The sequence below is a fragment of the Ostrinia nubilalis genome, chromosome Z, assembly GCF_963855985.1.
Source record: "Ostrinia nubilalis chromosome Z, ilOstNubi1.1, whole genome shotgun sequence".
NCBI lineage: Eukaryota > Metazoa > Arthropoda > Insecta > Lepidoptera > Crambidae > Ostrinia > Ostrinia nubilalis.
The window spans coordinates 13959618-13979713 of record NC_087119.1 but is presented as its reverse complement, the minus strand read 5'-3'; the positions used below and the strand labels follow the sequence as shown (position 1 = coordinate 13979713).

At 37.0% G+C, this 20096-nt stretch overlaps 1 protein-coding gene across 5 annotated transcripts; it reads right to left on the bottom strand.

The window, feature by feature from the left end:
- Positions 1-11331: 11331 nt before the first annotated feature.
- Positions 11332-16619, bottom strand: LOC135086456 (uncharacterized). 5 transcript variants are annotated; one of them, XM_063981174.1, is made up of 2 exons: positions 15490-16619; positions 11332-12154 (listed from the first exon to the last, which is right to left on the bottom strand). In XM_063981174.1, the coding sequence occupies exons 1-2, from the start codon at positions 15781-15783 to the stop codon at positions 11783-11785; spliced, it is 666 nt and encodes a 221-aa protein (XP_063837244.1). In that variant the 5' UTR covers positions 15784-16619; the 3' UTR covers positions 11332-11782. The 5 variants fall into 5 exon arrangements, 3 of the variants coding, with proteins under 3 accessions (XP_063837244.1, XP_063837242.1, XP_063837243.1); XM_063981172.1 differs by having other exon boundaries at positions 11515-12627; positions 15414-16619; XM_063981173.1 differs by having other exon boundaries at positions 11515-12627; positions 15432-16619.
- Between the last annotated feature and the right edge of the window lie 3477 nt (positions 16620-20096).

The following is a 20096-nucleotide window of genomic DNA, read 5'->3' as shown; positions in this document are numbered from 1 at the left end:
AATCTTATGGAGCCTCAGATTTTTTAGTCTTTATGTGTCATTTATAATTTTTATTTTTCATTGTTATATTCATTTGGAATTTCTGAAACACATCAATATTTTATTTACTTGATAACATGTTATTCAAACAAAAGAAGAAGGTAATAGAAAGGAAGGGGCGGCGTTTAGACTCCAATAGACTACAGATTTTTAGTCGGCCGATAGTTTGGTGGTTCTTCCTATTTATATGAGCAATCGGCCGGTTTAAGGCGATTAGAGTCCTCAATCCGCGCCAAATGGGCATTTTGTAAAGCCTACTCCTCTTTTACTGCTGGATAGAAATAGTTGAAAAAAATATATGTTATACAACAGTTCAAGGACTACATTTGTGACGTTTGAATTTTCGCTACGTCTCTTTGTTTTGGATTAAAAAAATAAATACGGGACATCGATTTTTTACTTAAGGCTTGGTATTTCTGCTAAAGTAGGTATTTCGCGCTGTCAAAATCTGCGCGCGCAATACTTCGCCGAAGACAGCGCGCCAAAGAGCTCTCGCGGCTACACAGTATAGAAATACGCAGTTTAGAAATACGCAGTTGGTTAGGTTAGGTTGACTTCCATCCGTTCAAGCGTCACACTCACAGCACTTTCTAATACAAATCATATCCAAGTGATACAAATTAAAACAACTTTCAAAATTTTTGGGAATGTATTTTAGAATCGAATAAATATAGAATATAACTGCCAAAGTAAACACGGTTCAAAGAGGCGTGGCGTCACCCGACCGTCCGGAAGTTCCGCGCCGGCTAAAAGAATTTCAAGATTACGTCACCCGACCTATCAGCAGTGCCGTAACTAGCCTTTTATGCGCCCGGTGCGAGAAATATAAAAAAAATGTAACCTTTTTGAATAAAAAGTAACCTTCTACGGGGGGGGGGGGGGGGGGGGTGCGGAGCGATTGTGTAAGGTTGTTCATGGATGGAAAATGAATACAATTGATCATCAATCATTTACCTACATTCGAAATTTTGACCATTAGATGAAAACGTTTCATGGATTTGCGTTTCACTATCGAAAAACATTGGCTAAAACTCATTTTTTATAACAAATAATAAATCAAATTCATGTTTAAATGCAGTTTATGACATAATTTTTAAATTGTCACTATTAATATTTTTTACTGAATAACCTGTAAAAGTTAATTCTACAATTTCTGAAAAATCACCTAAAAGTAACCTTTTCATTAGTGTAACCTAAAAGGTTACAAAAGTAACCTTCTGGCAACACTGCGGCTATCTGAATGCGTGATTCTCGATGTATCGGGGAATCCCCGAACATTGGGTGGGACGGCGCGGCAGAATGGAACGTTTGTGAATCGTTTAGTTTTGTAAGTCATCCTTTTCACTCTTGTCGAACGATGAATTTTCTATCTATCTCTCGCACGCTAGTGCGTCAGTAACGCCGCACGTAGTTAATGAATAAAATCAAAGATAAAGGGAGGACCAATGAATGTGGCTGACAGCAGCAGCGTAACGTGAACTATATGTACATCTCCTCAGCTAGATTGACAGATTTGCTTAGAACTTCTAAGTTAGAAGTGGCGCCCTCCAAATGAATATAGACAGAAATTGTCTCATAGTTACGGTATAGGTACTTTTGTTTGTGTATGTAATATTGCGAGCAAGACAAGGTGGATTTATATTTGTCTGATGTGTCGTGACGTGACGCGTCAGAACTGTATCGGTTCCATACATAAGCCATCACTACACAACACGTTACGCACTAGTGTGAACGTTACCATCCTACTAATATTATAAACGCGAAAGTTTGTATGGATGATGGATGGATGTTTGTTACTCTTTCACGCAAAAACTACTGAATGGATTTTAATGAAACTTTACAATAATATAGCTTATACATCAGAATAACACATAGGCTACAATTTATAAACATATTGTTCGAAATACTAATCCTGCGCAGACGAAGTCGCGGGCACCAGCTAGTACTAAATGTATGAAACCGATACCGTTCTGACGCGTCACGTCACGACACATCAGACAAATATAAAACCACCTTTACAAGTGTTGTTGTTTCAAGATCGCTTGAAAAATGCCATATTGATATAGATAGTACAGAGGGCGCGTCTACACCATATTCGCAATAAAACAAAATGTACCTACTAACTACCATGCATGAAACAAAACTAGATACTGGTCTGGTCATTTCTGCGCCCCTCCAGGGTCTGCGCCCTGTGCCTGGGCACCGCTGGCACCGCCCTAGTTACGGCACTGCCTATCAGTAGATCCTCGGGAGCTTGAGCGATTGGAAAAACATTTTATGATCAGTTACTCGTAGTAGCGATTATTTAGAGCTTGGATAATAAATTACACCGGTCAACAAAAAAAAATTTTTTTTTTGCGCATGGATTTTACTTATTATATTCTGATTATATAAGCAAATGCATATAAAAAAGTGCGATTACAAATCGAAAATATTTGCTTTTTAGGAAGTTATAGCGATTTGAATTGTCCATCTTCATAGTAGAATGTCTCTCAAGATGCACGTCACATTCTCATTGGGATATATTTATAAATAATTATGGGGGCTTATTCGCAAGAACAAAGGGCACGCTTTCATCAAAATATAGTGGGATTTGAGAAACGACGTTACCAAGGCCAGTATACTGAAAGCATGATAGGGTTAGATTTTTATGAAAAAAATCTTCTATGGGACATATATTTGGACTCTATTTTAATTTTTCTCTTGTGAGAATGAATCTTAAATGGATGTTTGTTATGTTTTAATAGTTAGAAAGAATGAATGAAAGAAAGAAAAAAATATATTTGGCAACAAATTAAATCATCTCTATGTTCATGTTTCATACATTCATTGATATTAATTTTTCTATTTTTTTACACATAAAAGCAAATTCAGAACAATTTTTTGTTGTTATTCTTGTTTCTAGGTTATAAAGCAATAAAAATAAGCTATGCATAACCCGTGCGCAAAAATACTGTAGACAGTTGTTATAGTTGTTGCAATTCACAAAGCTTTGCATGTGGTTAATTACATTAATCAGTACACGCATCAATTTTGTTCAGTCTTTTTGTTTATTAATAAATAAAAATATCATACTAAAATTGCATACATAATAATATTTGTTTGTATTGGTCTGGGTGTTTTCTTTCCATAATTTATGTATAACGTATGTGTACGGGGCTCTGTATCGAAAATCACTATGAGCAATAAGCATCACACACGGTTACCTGGAGTGCATTACCGCAGCAAAAAGCTTGCCATCTTAAATGAACGGTATAATATCGAGGTTTCGTCAGTACAGTTGCGAACAAAGGTGTTTGTGTAGTGTAGTTGAGTTGAGAGCTCAGATTATTGAAATAATAAAGCGAACATTTTATTTTTTAAATACATTTTAAAAATAATTTACATTACAGATAACAATGAGAGGATGACATTGCAAGGTGGTGCCAGTCCAGTCTTAAATCCGTTGATATATGCTGCATCTGCCATGTTTTTGGCTAAAAGATTCTTCTATCTTGCAGTTTAGACTTTTATTACAGACCTCAGACAGTATTTTTAGAAAACTTTTACGCATGGTGGAGGAAGGGACGCTCTAGAGACTCAAGTCTAGAAGGAGTCACATGAACTCCAAGTTTTAAATTCGTTGACATCTGCTGCATCTGCCATCTTTTTGGCTAAAGATTCTTCTATCTTGCAGCTTAGACCTTTAGCTACAGACCTTAGACAGTATTTTTAAAACATTCTTACGCATGGTGGAGGAAGGGACGCTCTAGAGCAGTGGTTCTTAACCGGTGGTCCGGGGACCACTGGTGGTCCCTGGAGGCATTCCAAGTGGTCCACGATGTGCACTTGCACACCTTGGTCAAAACCACTTTTAACGGATTTTTGCAGTCAAACTGGTTTTGACCGATTATGAGGTGGTCCCTGACTAGACAGAAATTTGGTAAAATGGTCCCTCATGACTTAAAGGTTAAGAACCATGCTCTAGAGACTCAAAACTACAAGGATACACATGAACTCCAGTTTTAAATCCGTTGATATCTGCTGCATCTGCCATCTTTTTGGCTAGAAGATTCTTCTATCTTACGGCTTAGACCTTTAGCTACAGACCTTAGACAGTATTTTTGTGAAAATTCTTACGCATGGTGTAGGAAGGGACGTTCTAGACACTCAAGTCTACAAGGAGTCACATCAACTCCAGTTTTAAATCCGTTGACATCTGCTGCATCTGCCATCTTTTTGGTTAGAAGATTCTTCCATCTTGCAGCGTAGACCTTCAGCTACAGACCTTAGACAGTATTTTTGTGAAAATTCTTACGCATGGTGGAGGAAGGGACGCTCTAGACACTCAAGTCTACAAGGAGTCATATGAACTCCAGTTTTAAATCCGTTGACATCTGCTGCATCTGCCATCTTTTTGGCTAGAAGATTCTTCTATCTTACAGCTTAGACCTTTAGCTACAGACCTTAGACAGTATTTTTGTGAAAATTCTTACGCATGGTGTAGGAAGGGACGCTCTAGACACTCAAGTCTACAAGGAGTCACATCAACTCCAGTTTTAAATCCGTTGACATCTGCTGCATCTGCCATCTTTTTGGTTAGAAGATTCTTCCATCTTGCAGCGTAGACCTTTAGCTACAGACCTTAGACAGTATTTTTGTGAAAATTCTTACGCATGGTGGAGGAAGGGACGCTCTAGACACTCAAGTCTACAAGGAGTCATATGAACTCCAGTTTTAAATCCGTTGACATCTGCTGCATCAGCCATCTTTTTGGCTAGAAGATTCTTCTATCTTACAGCTTAGACCTTTAGCTACAGACCTTAGACAGTATTTTTTATTATTTATTTGTGTCAGTGTGCTCTTCTAAAGAGTGTAAGACGATTGTATGTAGGTACTATTAAAATGTAATTTTAACTCATTGGTTTTGTCTCATATTTGAGGAATGTACTATATGTATATCATGAGTAGAGTCTTCGTTTAAAAGGATGCGAACGATTTAAAGAAGAACGGTCACGCCCCATACAAAAAAAAACCCAGACCCGACAGAAACGAGACATACCTCAGTTTTTTTGTCATGTCTTAATTAGTTAAATTATATATTTTTTATATTCGAAATCTATGTATAACACCAAAATATTACCCTTTGTTTTTGTTCAGGCGTTATACAAAAACTAATACAAAATGCCTATTTATCACCAAAATTGGTAAATGTATGTACCTAAATGTCTATAACAGCTGCTATGGAATGTATCTAGGTGACCTGGAGATACAGCCGGATTATACAGGGTGGTTATACATATGGAACGATAAGTGATCTCACTCGATTATTTCTAAACTATACAAGATATCGAAAAACTAGTTACTGATTCTGAAAGTGCTTCACGAGCTCTTTCAAATGGTACCAATAATAGGTTACAGATTATGGAAGCTGGTAACATTGAATTTTTGGATTTTGTAACTTTTCGTTTCCACCCTGTATAATCCGGCTGTATCTCCAGGTCACCTAGATACATTCCATAGCAGCTGTAATAGACATTTAGGTACATACATTTACCAATTTTGGTGATAAATAGGCATTTTGTATTAGTTTTTGTATAACGCCTGAACAAAAACAAAGGGTAATATTTTGGTGTTATACATAGATTTCGAATATAAAAAATATATAATTTAACTAATTAAAACATGACAAAAAAACTGAGGTATGTCTCGTTTCTGTCGGGCCTGGGTCACAGATGACCATTCTTCTTTCAATAGGTAGACAAAATTGATAACTTTTAATTATAAAAAATTTAAGCTTTCTCCAGTAACACTGATATTATTATACTGTGACTCATCAAAGTCATCATTGTCAAAAATATTGACAAATCGCGAACTGTCACGGGCAAAAAACTGACACGCGTCCGTCCTCCGTAAGCGCCACCGCGCGACTGATTGAGATTGTCCAAGCCGTCATGGACGATTTTTTCCACATTTTTTAACTTAGTAACTAAATAAGACGCAATATAAAAATTTCATCCGTTAAAAGCCCTCAAGTTATTTCTGAACTTTAGTTTAGTAAAAGATTTAGAATCTCAAATCGCTTATTTTAAAAATAAAACCATAAATAGAAAACGAATAGAGGTAACTTTGGGAATTTATTCTATCGAGTCAACTTCATCAAATCGTGTTTCCATCCGTTAATAGCCCTAGAAAATATCCTCAACTATGCCCAATAAAAATCTTAGCCTTTAATTTTACTGTTTAGTGCCTCAAAAATGAAAAATGAAAACCTCATTTTCGCCATTTTCTCTGCTACCCGGCCTTAAATTCCCTACTCCTCCAAAACGGCTATGTTAATTTAAAAGATTTTTGCACGAATAGATTAGGAATTCTTTAATCTTTAAATGACACGTTGCGTTTTTCAATCGAACATTACTTTCATTCATAAATTTTACTTTTGATAAATTCCGAACGTTTTGCTGTTGAGGGGGCCTTCGCGGGGTGCGGGCGGCAGTCGGCCGCTGGCCTTCAGACGGGGAGGTTGTGTCACTCGCTGCAAACTGACATTAGCGATCAAAATGAATTTTTTCTTTGGCTGAGTTGCACCACCCGACGTGACCTAACTTTGACCGTAGCTTTGGCGATAACCGGTGTTTTTTGTATGGAGTTAGACAGACTTTTGACGCTTGTCAAAGTTGAAGTAAGATGGTGCAACCCAGCTTTTGTTCGACAATAGATTTTATGTCAGAATTGTTCATAGAGTACGTGCAGTCAGATGATACAATTGAATTATGACGCACTCAGACGCTATTTTCTACCTGAATAGAATCTATTAGTGTAAAAAAACTATAATTGACTCCAAAACAACTGCACTAGATAAATACAAGTAGAAAAATTATTACGTTATTTATTTACTAGGCCTTTGCAATTAGTATCCAAATTAGGAGCTAGTCAGAATCTGTAACTTAATCGATTTACGTGAAGAAAACAATTTATATTTTTAATGTGTTTCTTCGCGAAAATACCACAATTAAAAATAACACCTGTAACGCCCCTGGGTCTGCGGGTGTCTATGGGCGACGGTAATCATTTACCAACAGGTGATCCGTTTGCTCGTTTGCCTCCTGTCACATTAAAAAAAATTAAGATAAAGTGGTATTGAATTGTTCTATAGAGCTTATTAAAAAATTTGGATACTGATTACAAAATTAGCCATTTTCGGAGTCGGTGGCAGCCTAGCCTACCTTTTGGTGAGTCGTTTTGGAGTTGGTTTTATTTTTTAGTGAAATTAATCTATTTAATGCCTTTAGTAGACTATAGGTAGGTACTCAGTAGACCTTGTTGTTGCCACTGAAGGTGCATAGGTACACAGTACATTGATACCATATTTTTCATGTTAAGTGCAAATAAACTTCCCTAAATTACCAAACCATGAAACGTACCTATATTATTAAAAAGTTTCGCAGATAAAAACTGAAATCCTCTTATAAGGTGATGAATTTTAGGAGCATTTTTCACATTTTTAAACTTATGAAAATTTAAAGAGATGAAGCGCACCAAAGTTCAGAAGATGAGGCACATGACGTCAAGGCATTCTTAAAAATGTGGCGATTTGTGTCGTCACGCGGAATTTCATCGCATCATATCTTCGTAATTACTTGTTTAATTGACAAATAAAAATATCCTGTGTCCAATATTTTTTGATAATATAAAATTGACGGACCAAAAGTCTTTTTTAAGAAACTAGCCTATTCTTATGGCCAAATTCCAGCTCCATCATCAGACCCTGCAGTTTACCTTAGAGAATTGAAGACTCATGATTTTCAAAGTAGCGTACTTACATAACATTAGGTACTTGCTTATACAGGGTGTCCCAAAAACAATGGATAACCCTTCAACCATCGATAGGCCTCGCCATGGTCTCCCTAACGTCCAATTTTGACCCTAGTAAAAATATCACCGTTTTCAAGATTTTTAAGTTTTTGTGCATTTTTAGAAAATTGTAATGAAATTATTTAGGTATAATAATAAATAAATACAAATCAAACGAGCCTAAACTCGATGGAATCGTTTAATCCCGGAGTTGCTATGGGGCCACTGGCATTCCAGCTCTACCATCAGATCAGCTCCATGTCATCACAATATTGCATTGTCACCCGAATTAAATGTAGGTATATCCGAAATTTTAACTCAATCAATTGATGAAGGATTTCTAATAAAAAGACAAATACATTTTCAGTTTATTCTTCATAAGTGACACAGAGAGAATGACAATAGACAAAAGCAGAAACATTTGCTTTTTTACGCCATAGACAATACTAGGTACTAATGCGTTCCAATAGGGATGATGACTGGGTAATGAAATCGAAATTCTATTTAGTCCGTCAGATAGATAATTAGAAAATATTAGACTCATATTTTTTAATTTTTTCCATAATCGAATAATTACAGTATTATATTGAGTTGAAATCTCGCGTGACGTCACATTTGAGTAAAACTTCTACTCAAGCGTGGCGTATCGCGCCATTTCAACTCGATGTAGCACTGTTATTATTTGATTATGAAAGAAAATAAAAAATATGAGTCTAATATTTTCTAATTATCTGTCTGACGGACAAATAATTGAAATTTTGTCATCTAGCCTAGTTGTCGTCAGGAAGTTGGTCTAACTAATTCAGCTTGCAAGATTCCACCCGAACAAACATTTATGTAATTACCTACATACATCATAAATTGCAAGCTAAATAAAAGCTTGTAATAAAGTCGGGTTTGTTCAAATTTCGAGAACGACTGAACCGACAAAAGCATTAGAAAATTTACGAAAAATAAAATAAAATTTTATGCCGTACAAAATGTTCATGTGGCGGGAATCTTCTTCGGCTAACCCGGTTCCAGGGTCGTGAAATGAGCAAGACTTTTTGAAGTTTATAACGATTTACTTCGTAACGTAAAATTTACAAATAGTAGGCTATGTAAGTACGTGCGTCTTGCCCGGCGGTTTGCGGCGAGTGGCGAGTGGAGCCGAGGGCGTTATCGTCGTCGGTCGGCGGGCGGCGGGCAGCGCGGCGTCCAGTTTGCGGGACCGGTTTCCTGCGCCGGCGCGCGATTGGCGTTAAGGCGATTAGAGTCCTCAATGACCTTGGGCGTTTGACCTTCACGCCGCGCGAAACACCCGCGCACCCCGCACGAAAACTCCGATTTGACACCGATCAAAATTACACGGGCATAGGTAGATACAGAATAGAAGCTCTTTTTTCATGACATTACTGCCTATTATTTTAAACTTGAATTGATGAACCTTGATGTCGGTGTCATTTAACTCAGGCGTAAAGGTATTTAATAAAAATAACACAATCCATGAACATTTTGTACGGGATATTTTTTTTTATTTTTTCGTAAATTTTCTAATGTTTTTGTCGGTTCAGCCGTTCTCGAAATTTGAACATGTAATATGTAGGTAACTTCGGGTGGAATCTTGCAAGCTGAATTTGTTAGACCAACTTCCTGACGACAACTGTAGGTATTGGAACACATAGTAGTATTGTCTATGGTTTAAAAAAGCAAATGTTTCTTCTTTTGACACAAAGAGAATGACAATAGGTCATTCTCTTTGTGTCACTTAAGAAGAATAAACTGAAAATGTGTTTAATCTCGTCTTTTTATTAGAAATCCTTCAACAACTGATTGAGTTAAAATTTTGGATATACATGTAATTCGGATGACAATGCAATATTGTGATGACATGGAGTCGATCTGATGATAGAGCTGGAATGCCAGTGGCCCCATAGCAACTCCGGGATTAATCCTTCAAGCTCCGCGAATCTAGACACAATAGATAATCAATTGTTATGACATTAATTAATGCCGTCTGGGACTCAATCGGTTAAACGATTTCATCGAGTTTAGGCTCGTTTGATTTGTATTTATTTATTTATATAAATATAAGTAAGTAATATTATGTAAGTAAGCTACTTTAAAAATCACGAGTACCTACAACTCTCAAAGGCAAACAGGGTCTGATGATGGAGCTGGAATGTGGCCGTAGGAATAGGCTAGTTTCTTAAAAAAACACTTTTAGTCCGTCAATTACACTATCAAAAAATATTGGACACGGGATATTTTTATTTGTCAACAAACAAGTTATTACGAAGTTATGATGCGATGACATTCCGCGTGACGTCACAAATCGCAACAATTTTAAGCACGCCTATCTCTTTAAATTTTCATAAGTTTAAAAAAGTTAAAAATACATTTAAAGTATTTTTTTGGTAAGTTGACCGACAGACTAATTCAAACTCTTGCTTTACCCAGGAAACATCCCTATTCTTCGAAATTATTACGAGCTACATAACGAAAAATCTTTGCTACTACGCCGCAGCAAATTCCGCATCATAAATAAAAAAATAAATTAAAAGAAAAAACCTTTTTTTTTTAAAACAAGTTTTTGTATGCTAATAATTTTAGTTTCATGACATGCTCCCAAAATTCATCATCTTATAAGAGGATTTCAGTTTTTATGGTTTAGGTACGTTTCATGGTTAGGTAATTTAGGGAAGTTTATTTGCACTTAACATGAAAAATATGATATCAATGTACTGTGTACCTATGCCTTCAGTGGCAACAACAAGGTCTATTGAGTACCTATAGTCTACTAAAGGCATGAAATAAATTAATTTTCACCAAAAATTAAAACCAACTTCAAAACAAATCACCAAAAGGTAGGCTGTCACCAACTCCGAAAATATCAATCATGATATACGAGCATTTTGTAATCAGTATCCACATTTTTAAATAAGCTCTATAGAACAATTTATCAATACCACTTTATCTTATTTTTTTAACTGTGGTATTTTCGCGAAGAAACATATTGAAAATCTAATTCTAAATGGCCCATTTGCGCCGAGCCTAAGTATGAAAAATATAAATTGTTTTCTTCACGTAAATCGATTAAGTTACTGATTCTGACTCGCTCCTAATTTGGATACTGATTGCAAAGGCCTAGTAAATAAATAACAGAATATATTTTCAACTTTTACTTATCTAGTGCCGTTTTTTTTGGAGTCGATTTTTTTACACTAATAGATTCTATTTAGGTACATAATAGCGTCCGAGCATGACTTAATCCAATCGTATCGTCTGACTGAACGTGCTCTATGAACAACTCTGACATAAAAACTATTGTCAAACAAAGACTAGGTTGCACCATCTTATTTTAAATTTGACAAAAGTCAAAAATCTGTCAAACTCCATACAAAAAAACACCGGTTATCGCCAAAGCTACGGTCAAAGTTAGATCACGTCAGGTGGTGCAACTAAGCCAAAGAAAAAATTCATTTTGATCGCTAATGTCAGTTTGCAGCGAGTGACACAACCTCCCCGTCTGAAGGCCAGCGGCCGACTGCCGCCCGCACCCCGCGAAGGCCCCCTCAACAGCAAAACGTTCGGAATTTATCAAAAGTAAAATTTATGAATGAAAGTAATGTTCGATTGAAAAACGCAACGTGTCATTTAAAGATTAAAGAATTCCTAATCTATTCGTGCAAAAATCTTTTAAATTAACATAGCCGTTTTGGAGGAGTAGGGAATTTAAGTAAAAAATCGATGTCCCGTATTTATTTTTTTAATCCAAAACAAAGAGACGTAGCGAAAAATCAAACGTCACAAATGTAGTCCTTGAACTGTTGTATAACATATATTTTTTTCAACTATTTCTGTCCAGCAGTAAAAGAGGAGTAGGCTTTACAAAATGCCCATTTGACGCGGATTGAGGACTCTAATCGCCTTAACAAGTTCCCCGGGTTGGAACGTCTAGTTCCAAAATATCCTCGGTTGGCAGCAAGCATAATCTATTGTATGCTCTTCTCAGCACTCCAGTTGCGGTGGTGACGTCTGCTACGCGTGCGATGCCATCGCAGCCAGGGTAGAGGCGGGTGACACGTCCGAGCAGCCAGCGGTTAGGTGGTAGCCGGTCGTCCTTTACCACCACCAGGTCTCCAGTGCGCAATTCTCCTCCATTGCTGCGCTTCCATTTCAGCCTCTTTCGTAAATCTGAAATATATTCCATGTAGTATCTATTCCAGAAGTGCTGAGTCAGGATCTGAGCTCTCCGATATCGAGGCAGGGCGCATATTCTGGTCGTTTCTTCCAGATCCATCTGTGGAGAAGGCAACATCGTGAGTGTGCGTCCGATAAGGAAGTGTGATGGGGTTAATGGAATAAAGTCGTTGGGATCTGAGGAGAGGGGGGTCAATGGACGAGAATTTAATATTCCTTCGATACCTACAAGTACCGTATACATCTCCTCATACGTTAAATTTGCAAGTGAGAGAACTCTTTTTAAATGGTGCTTAATTGCCTTTACTGAAGATTCGGCTAAGCCGTTGAAGTGAGGACTATAAGCAGGAGAGAATCTAAATTGAATTGACTGCTCCGCTGATTTCGAACTAATGTCATCACAATTTGACTTTAAAAATTTTGAAATTTCATTAGCGGCTCCTACAAAATTGGTACCATTATCGGAATGAATTAAGTCAGGCTTACCTCTGCGAGCTACAAATCGATTTAAAGCAGCCAAAAATGCTTCAGTACTTAACTCGGTTACCAATTCCAGGTGTACTGCTCTCACAGCTAGGCAAACAAATACACAAATGTATGATTTGATCAATTTGCATCCTCTACCTTTTCTGTCCGCTAGCATAATAGGGCCAGCATAATCTACTGCTACATTGGAGAATGGAAATTGGCTGTGAAGTCGTTCTCTAGGCAAGTCAGCCATTATAGGCTGTATGGACTTTCCAGCAAATCTACAGCAGGCATGACACTCATGCGTTATTTTTCTTGACAAATTGCGACCTCCTATTATCCAAAATTTATGTCTTAAAATAGATAACATCAACTGAGGACCTGCGTGCATAAGTATTTTGTGATAATGTCTAAATAACAACCTAGTAACGTGGTGAGATGCATGGAGCAAGATGGGATGCTTTGTGTCATAGTCGTAGTTGGAATTTGACAACCTTCCACCTACACGAATTAAGTTTTCATTTGACATGAAAGGATTTAAATTCAAAATTTTAGATTTAACTGGCAGTTGTTTATTTTTAGTTAAAATATTATGCTCATGTGAAAATGCATCCAACTGTACTATTTTACATAAAGTAAGCGTGGCAGAGTTTAATTCGTTTATTGTTAAATGACCAGTGAATCTATTTCTTGGGTTTCGGCAATTATTTATGAGTCGTAATAAGTATGCAGTGATTCGATTCAATTTAGCAAAATTTGAGTAATTTTGAGTGTAGTTATTTTGTTCAGTGGCAACTTTGCATTTTTATCTCTGGCAAAGAGCTGGGCATGTAGTTGCGTTGAGTAGGCCATTGAGATTCCGACTGTATTAAAAATGACGGGCCACTAAACCATATCTGAGAACCACTCAATTTCGTTGTGAGGCTAGATTCCTTTAATATGCCGTGATGAGAAAGTACGTATGTATACTTATCATTTTTGCTATCTGTATTTAATGACATGTGACCTAAGTCAATATATTCCTGAATAAAATCAGAATACTTTTGTTTAAGTAATGGATAACGAGCTAGTTTTCGTTCTAAAGACTGAAATCTATTGAAAGCTTGTTCATATGATTCACCTAACAATTCAGGTGAATGTTGCATTGGAACTTCTACAACAAATCGACCGTCAGTTTGTCGAGTTGTTGTTTGACTGAAATGAATCTCGCAATGATTTTCTTGATTAGTAGTTTTACGGGGTGATGGAACTGATTCTAATTCAAAAAACCTATCTAATTTATGTTGTAGCTCAACCTCGTTTATGAAATGGCAATGGACTGTAGACATGTGCGTAGATTGAATATTATTATTCAACTGTTGCGACTGCATCGCACCTGACACCAGCCAACCAAGCTTAGTGTTGTTGAGAATCGGTTTATTTTTTCCTAAAGAAATACGTTCGTTACATAATACGTTCCAAAAAACATCAGCGCTGAGTAACATATCAATGTCAGAAGGTGTGTTAAAGGTTGGATCAGCTAATTTAATATTTTTAGGAATATTTAAAGATTGAATTTCAAAGTAAGTTGTGGGCAACATCTGAGTAATGCGAGGAATAACGAAACAATTAATTTTTGTACTATATTTTTCAGTTCGTGAAAACAATGTTACATTGGAACGGGAGTGAATGCGAATTGAGTCGCGACTTAATCCTTCAACGGCTGTCGAAGTTGAATAATGGGGAATATTTAATTTATTAAGTAACTTCTTAGTTATAAAATTGGACGTGCTACCGTTATCCAGTAAAGCACGGACAGTGTGACGGATGCCATTGCCGTCAACCACGTCAACGAGGACTGTAGACAACAGGACACAGCAGTTGTGAGTGGAAGACAATACAACTTCAGTTTGTTCCGCCGTATCGTCATAATCATGATCAGAACTCGAGTCATTATCATAGCACTCGGGTTCAATGACCTCTTGCGTAGCTAACGTGACACCTTTGTCGCTGTGGGACGAAATGTTAGAGGGTGCGGAACCCTTAGGCTCAACCTGTGACTGTTCCTCTGTATGTAACATCGTGTTATGTCGCTTAGAACAAATCCTACATGAACCGAACCTACATTTGTTAACGTCAGGCCCGTGACGCAAGCAGTTGAGACAAAGTTTTAATTGTTTTACTTTATTGATTTTAGCGTGAACAGATAAAGATTTGAATTTTGTGCATTGGTAAATAGCGTGATTCTGTTTACATAAAGGACACGAGTAATTTGTTGTTTGTGCGTTCGTGTTAGCAACAAATGCGCGTGACCTTGAAGTGATTGGTTCACTATGTCTACGTTTAACTTGGCTCAAATTGATAGTTTCAAGCAAACTGGCGCGATTTTTAATAAAATTAATGAACTTCTCTAAATCTGGAATTTTATCAAAGTTATTAGTGTACCTATTCTTTCCATTTTCTATTTGTTGAATTATCAAGTTTGCTTGAAGCCATATGAATCAACAAAGTATCCCAGTTATGAGTGTTAATGTTTAACCCCTCAAGTGCCCTGAGATGTTTATTTAAAGAATCTATTAAGTTTCTTAAAGCGACTGAAGATTCTTTCGTAATTTGTTCCATATCAAATAACGGTTGAATATGGTTATTTATTAAAACTTTATTGTTGTGATAACGTTCGCATAATAACTGCCAAGCAATGTCATAATTACTTGCTGAAAATTCCAATGAACCTATAACGTTCGCAGCTTTGTCCTTTAATGACGACTGTAAGTAATGATACTTGTTAATTTTAGGAATACTATCATTGCAATGTATGAGCGACTTGAAAGTATCGTGAAATCGTAACCACTCCTCGAAATGGCCAGAAAAGGTAGGTAACGCAATAGTAGGTAATGTTAAAGTCGGTGTACCTGCTGTGAGGACAGTACCTGCCGCGGAAGAGGCCGACGCGCCCTCGTCGTGCTGCGCAGAGGTCAACCTGCTTACCCACTCGCGCGCGCTGCCGACCACCGCGAAGTACTCGCTTTCAAGCTCCTCGCGATATTTGTACTCCTTTTCGCAGTCAACGTCTGAAATTTCCAAACAACTTTCGATTTCAATCTGCAACGCGTCATATTCACTGTACCATTCTTCAATTTTAGCTAATCTTAAGTTTAAATCGCTAATTTGTACAGGATTAGGCTTTTCGCAAGTAGAAATTCGTGAAAAGTATGTTTTAAATTGCGTAAGCTTGGATTTATAGGAACTACGTTTCCTTTTCAATTCAGTTAACTTACTCATGATGTAAATTAAATTTAATGATAATTACAAACTAAGTTTAAAGTTTTCGATAATATTAATGAGTGCAAAATAAAGTGATGACAATGGAACGAATACTTAAAGCGTAATGTGCAGTGAAGAAGGCAATGAAACAGCGCAAGCTTGGCGGTGCAATCAGCTGACCGACCGTTAGGCGCAAGCGTAGGTACGTAGGCAGGCACCGGTGGGTAGGTATAACGAGCGTTGCAAACGCACGATTTGGCTGCGTGTGCGCTGGAATGCGAGAAATAAATAATGTGAAATAATGTTTAAAAAACCCAACACGTAATTAAGGTCCGCGTATAGGTAGGTATGAATAAAGGGAATGTATTTAAAGGTGTAGTATTTAACGGTATGCAAATTTGAATATAAACTGACAAACACGTAATTAAAGTCCGTGTAGACAGATTTATGAATGTAATGATTACGGAAAGTGAAGATTTAAAGCGACAGAGAAGAATATTGGTAATGAAGGTATTCGAGAAATATTTTACACGTAATTAAGGTCCGTGTATGCAAAGCGGACAATAAAGGGAAGGAAAGTAAAGGAAAATCGGATTTGCACTGCCCTGAATTGCCACTTGATGACTGCGCCTTCGTGTGCTGGAAGTTCTGGAACCGTTCGCGTCCGTTGTAGGTTGCCGTCGAGCCACTTTCCCGGAGTCCAAAGGTCGCGCGTCCACGTCGGTGTGAATTGAATCCAGTGAGAAGGTCCAAAAATGGCGGGAATCTTCTTCGGCTAACCAGGTTCCAGGGTCGAGAAATGAGCAAGACTTCTTGAAGTTTATAACGATTTACTTCGTAACGTAAAATTTACAAATAGTGGGCTATGTAAGTACGTGCGTCTTGCCCGGCGGTTTGCGGCGAGTGGCGAGTGGAGCCGAGGGCGTTATCGTCGTCGGTCGGCGGGCGGCGGGCAGCGCGGCGTCCAGTTTGCGGGACCGGTTTCCTGCGCCGGCGCGCGATTGGCGTTAACACATGGATTTTGTTATTTTTATTAAATACCTTTACGCCTTTACGCCTGAGTTAAATGACACCGACATCAAGGTTCATCAATTTAAGTTTAAAATAATAGGCAGTAATGTATGAAGAAAGAGCTTCTATTCTGTATCTACCTATGCCCGTGTATTTTTGATCGGTGTCAAATCGGAGTTTTTGGTGCGGGGTACGCGGGTGTTGCTCGCGGCGTGAAGGTCAAACGCCCAAGGTCATTGAGGACTCTAATCGCCTTAATGTGCGCGCTTCCATACATGCTCTACTGATTAACAGCCCGACCTAGCTATCGACCGACTAATAGTCTGTGGTCTGTGGGTCATGTTAGTTAAACTTTTTGCGTATAGTCAGCTTTTGGGAATGATAATGACTCACAACAAAACGAAATCAACTAAACATTAATAGTCCAGTCAAATTAGACATGAACCCTGCAATAATTCGCATACAGCTGAAAATTGGTACGAATGTTCGGAGCACCATTATGAATTAACTGTGAAAAGTCCCCATCGATCCGACATGTGCTAAAAAAAAATTCAAGGTCAAACTTAAAAAATACGGGTTTTTGAGATTTTCAGCCAAACGGTAAGTTTTATCACAAAAATATGTATGACAAGGTTTAATATTATACATACATACAATACCATACAATTATCTATCAAAATTGTCTATACACTTTCTCCTAAGAGTCAGCGTTTCTGAGATTCGATGATCCGAAGAGTCAATAAAGTGTTATCTTCATAACGGTCTTACACATAAATCCAATGTGATATCGCCTCGTGCCACGACTCAGCATTGTATCATGATGTGTTGTCGACGTCGAATATAAAATGATCAACCTCAATGTCGTCTGTCATCTTTAATTATCGAAAAATGGAATCAACTTTGACGAAGGACTGCATCGTGAGTTTCTACGATTCGTAGTTTTCGTGTCGATTATGTTTAAAAGCTCTTATATGCACACGTCACTATTCCACTTATAACTCTATGGTCACTCTTTTAGCCCGACCAAGTTAGACAGTCCAAGGTATAATAATTCACATAGAGCTGAAAATTTGTGTGAATGTTGAGAACACCATCCTAAATGCAATGTCAAAAGTCCACGACGATCCGTCATTTAAAAAAAAAGTTTTTGAGGTCCCAAGTTTTTTTCATTTTTCGGCCAATTAGTAAACTTATCATAAAAATAGATAAGAAATAATAGTAGATCATAAAATTATCTATTAAATTTGTCTTTACCCCTTTTTCCTAAGAGTCACCGATTATGAGGTAGAACGATTAAAAAAGTTAGTTAAGATGTTCTCGTTATATGCACATGTTTCCACAACACCTATGAGGGTTATTTGGCGCATTTTTTTTACCAGGTTTCCCCAGTAGGCCTTTTTTTAAGATGTATTTGTTATCCTGTTCAATTCAAAACTATTTTAATAGAGCTGAAGTTGTGGACTTGTGGAGTAGTAAACAGAATGCGAATTCTCCAACTTTTTGCATCGTTACCACATAAACGGTGACTCTTAGGAAAAAGGGGCAAAGACAATTTTAATAGATAATTTTATGATCTACTACTATTTCTTATTATTTCTTATGATAAGTTTACTGTTTGGCGGAAAAATGCAAAAAACTTGGACTTTTTCAAATGACGGATCGTTGGGGACTTTTGACATTTCATTAAGGATGGTGTTCTCAACATTCACACAAATTTTCAGCTCTATGCGAATTATTATAACCTGAATTTTCTGACTTGACCGGGCTAAAAGAGTGACCATAGAGTTACAAGTAGAGTAGTGACGTGTGCATATAAGAGCTCTTAAACATAATAGACACGAAAACTTCGTATCTTAAAAACTCACGGTGCAGTCCTTCGTCTAAGTTGCAAACATTTTTCGACAATTAAAGATGACAAACGACATTGAGGTTGATCATTTTATATCCAACGTCGACAACACATCATGATACAATGCTGAGTTGTGGCACGAGGCAATATCACATTGGATTTATGTGTAAGACCGTTATGAAGAAATCACTTTTTTGACTCTTAGGATCATCAAATCTCAGAAACGCTGACTCTTAGGAGAAAGTGTATAGACAATTTTGATACATAATTGTATGGTCTTAAACCTTGTCATACGTATTTTTGTGATAAAACTTACCGTTTGGCTGAAAATCTCAAAAACCCGTATTTTTTAAGTTTGACCTTGAATTTTTTTTTTAGCACATGTCGGATCGATGGGGACTTTTCACAGTTAATTCATAATGGTGCTCCGAACATTCGTACCAATTTTCAGCTGTATGCGAATTATTGCAGGGTTCATGTCTAATTTGACTGGACTATAAACAGAAAATTAACAATAATGAAGCTAATAAGTTGCTAGCAAAACGGTTATAAAAATTGTGGAAATGTATTTTATTCCAGTAAACCGCTATTAAATAATCTTCTGCCTCATTCGCTTATCTGATATCGAGTTGAAAAGAGTTCACAGCTTCCAATACTTACTTAAGTATTATGATTCCGGGAAATCTCGTTTGAGGCAGCCTGGGGCTACCTGTAAATAGGACGTCGGCAATAAATGCCCAGACGTTATACAGGGTGTCCCGTAATGTAACGTCAAGCCGGAATTGGGTGTTGAGGCAAGTTGTGCTGGTTATCAGAAAAATATAAAAAAAAATCTATGTGGCATATTTTAAAAATAATAGGCATTTAAAAAAAATCAAAAAATTCTACTCCAGGTGACGGTCCTTTTACTCGTGTTGCCACAAATCTTCACTTTTTCCAAATGTTTTTTTTTGTTATGTAACCCTGAATAATGCTTATCTAAATTGTTATCAAAATTACAAAACCAGCTGCTCCAACTTGGATGAAAAAAATACATTATTCCCAAAAAAAATATCAAAATAAAAATTTTGCCTAGTTTAAACTGACTGTACTGAAAAAAAATTGTACTACGCGAGTGTAGCAAGTGACGTCATAATTTGGCGCATTTAGTAAGGATTCCAAAATGGTATAACACTTTGTAAAATCTTGCTGTAATTGTCGACAATTTTTGTTTATTGGAAATAATCCCGTTTTTAACTTTATCTACCTTGGTTAAAAATATTATTCTAATGTGCCCAAAATTCAAGTACAACTTGCCTCAACACCCAGTTCCGGCTTGACGTTACATTACGGGACACCCTGTATTAACTCAATAAAAAGCTGAAGGTAGAGCAGATTTTAATATCCGTTTATTATTAACTAGTAGTTCGTTTTATTGGTTTTTATTAACATTCAAGCATAAATGAGAAGTTCTCACTAAAGTAATGTTAAT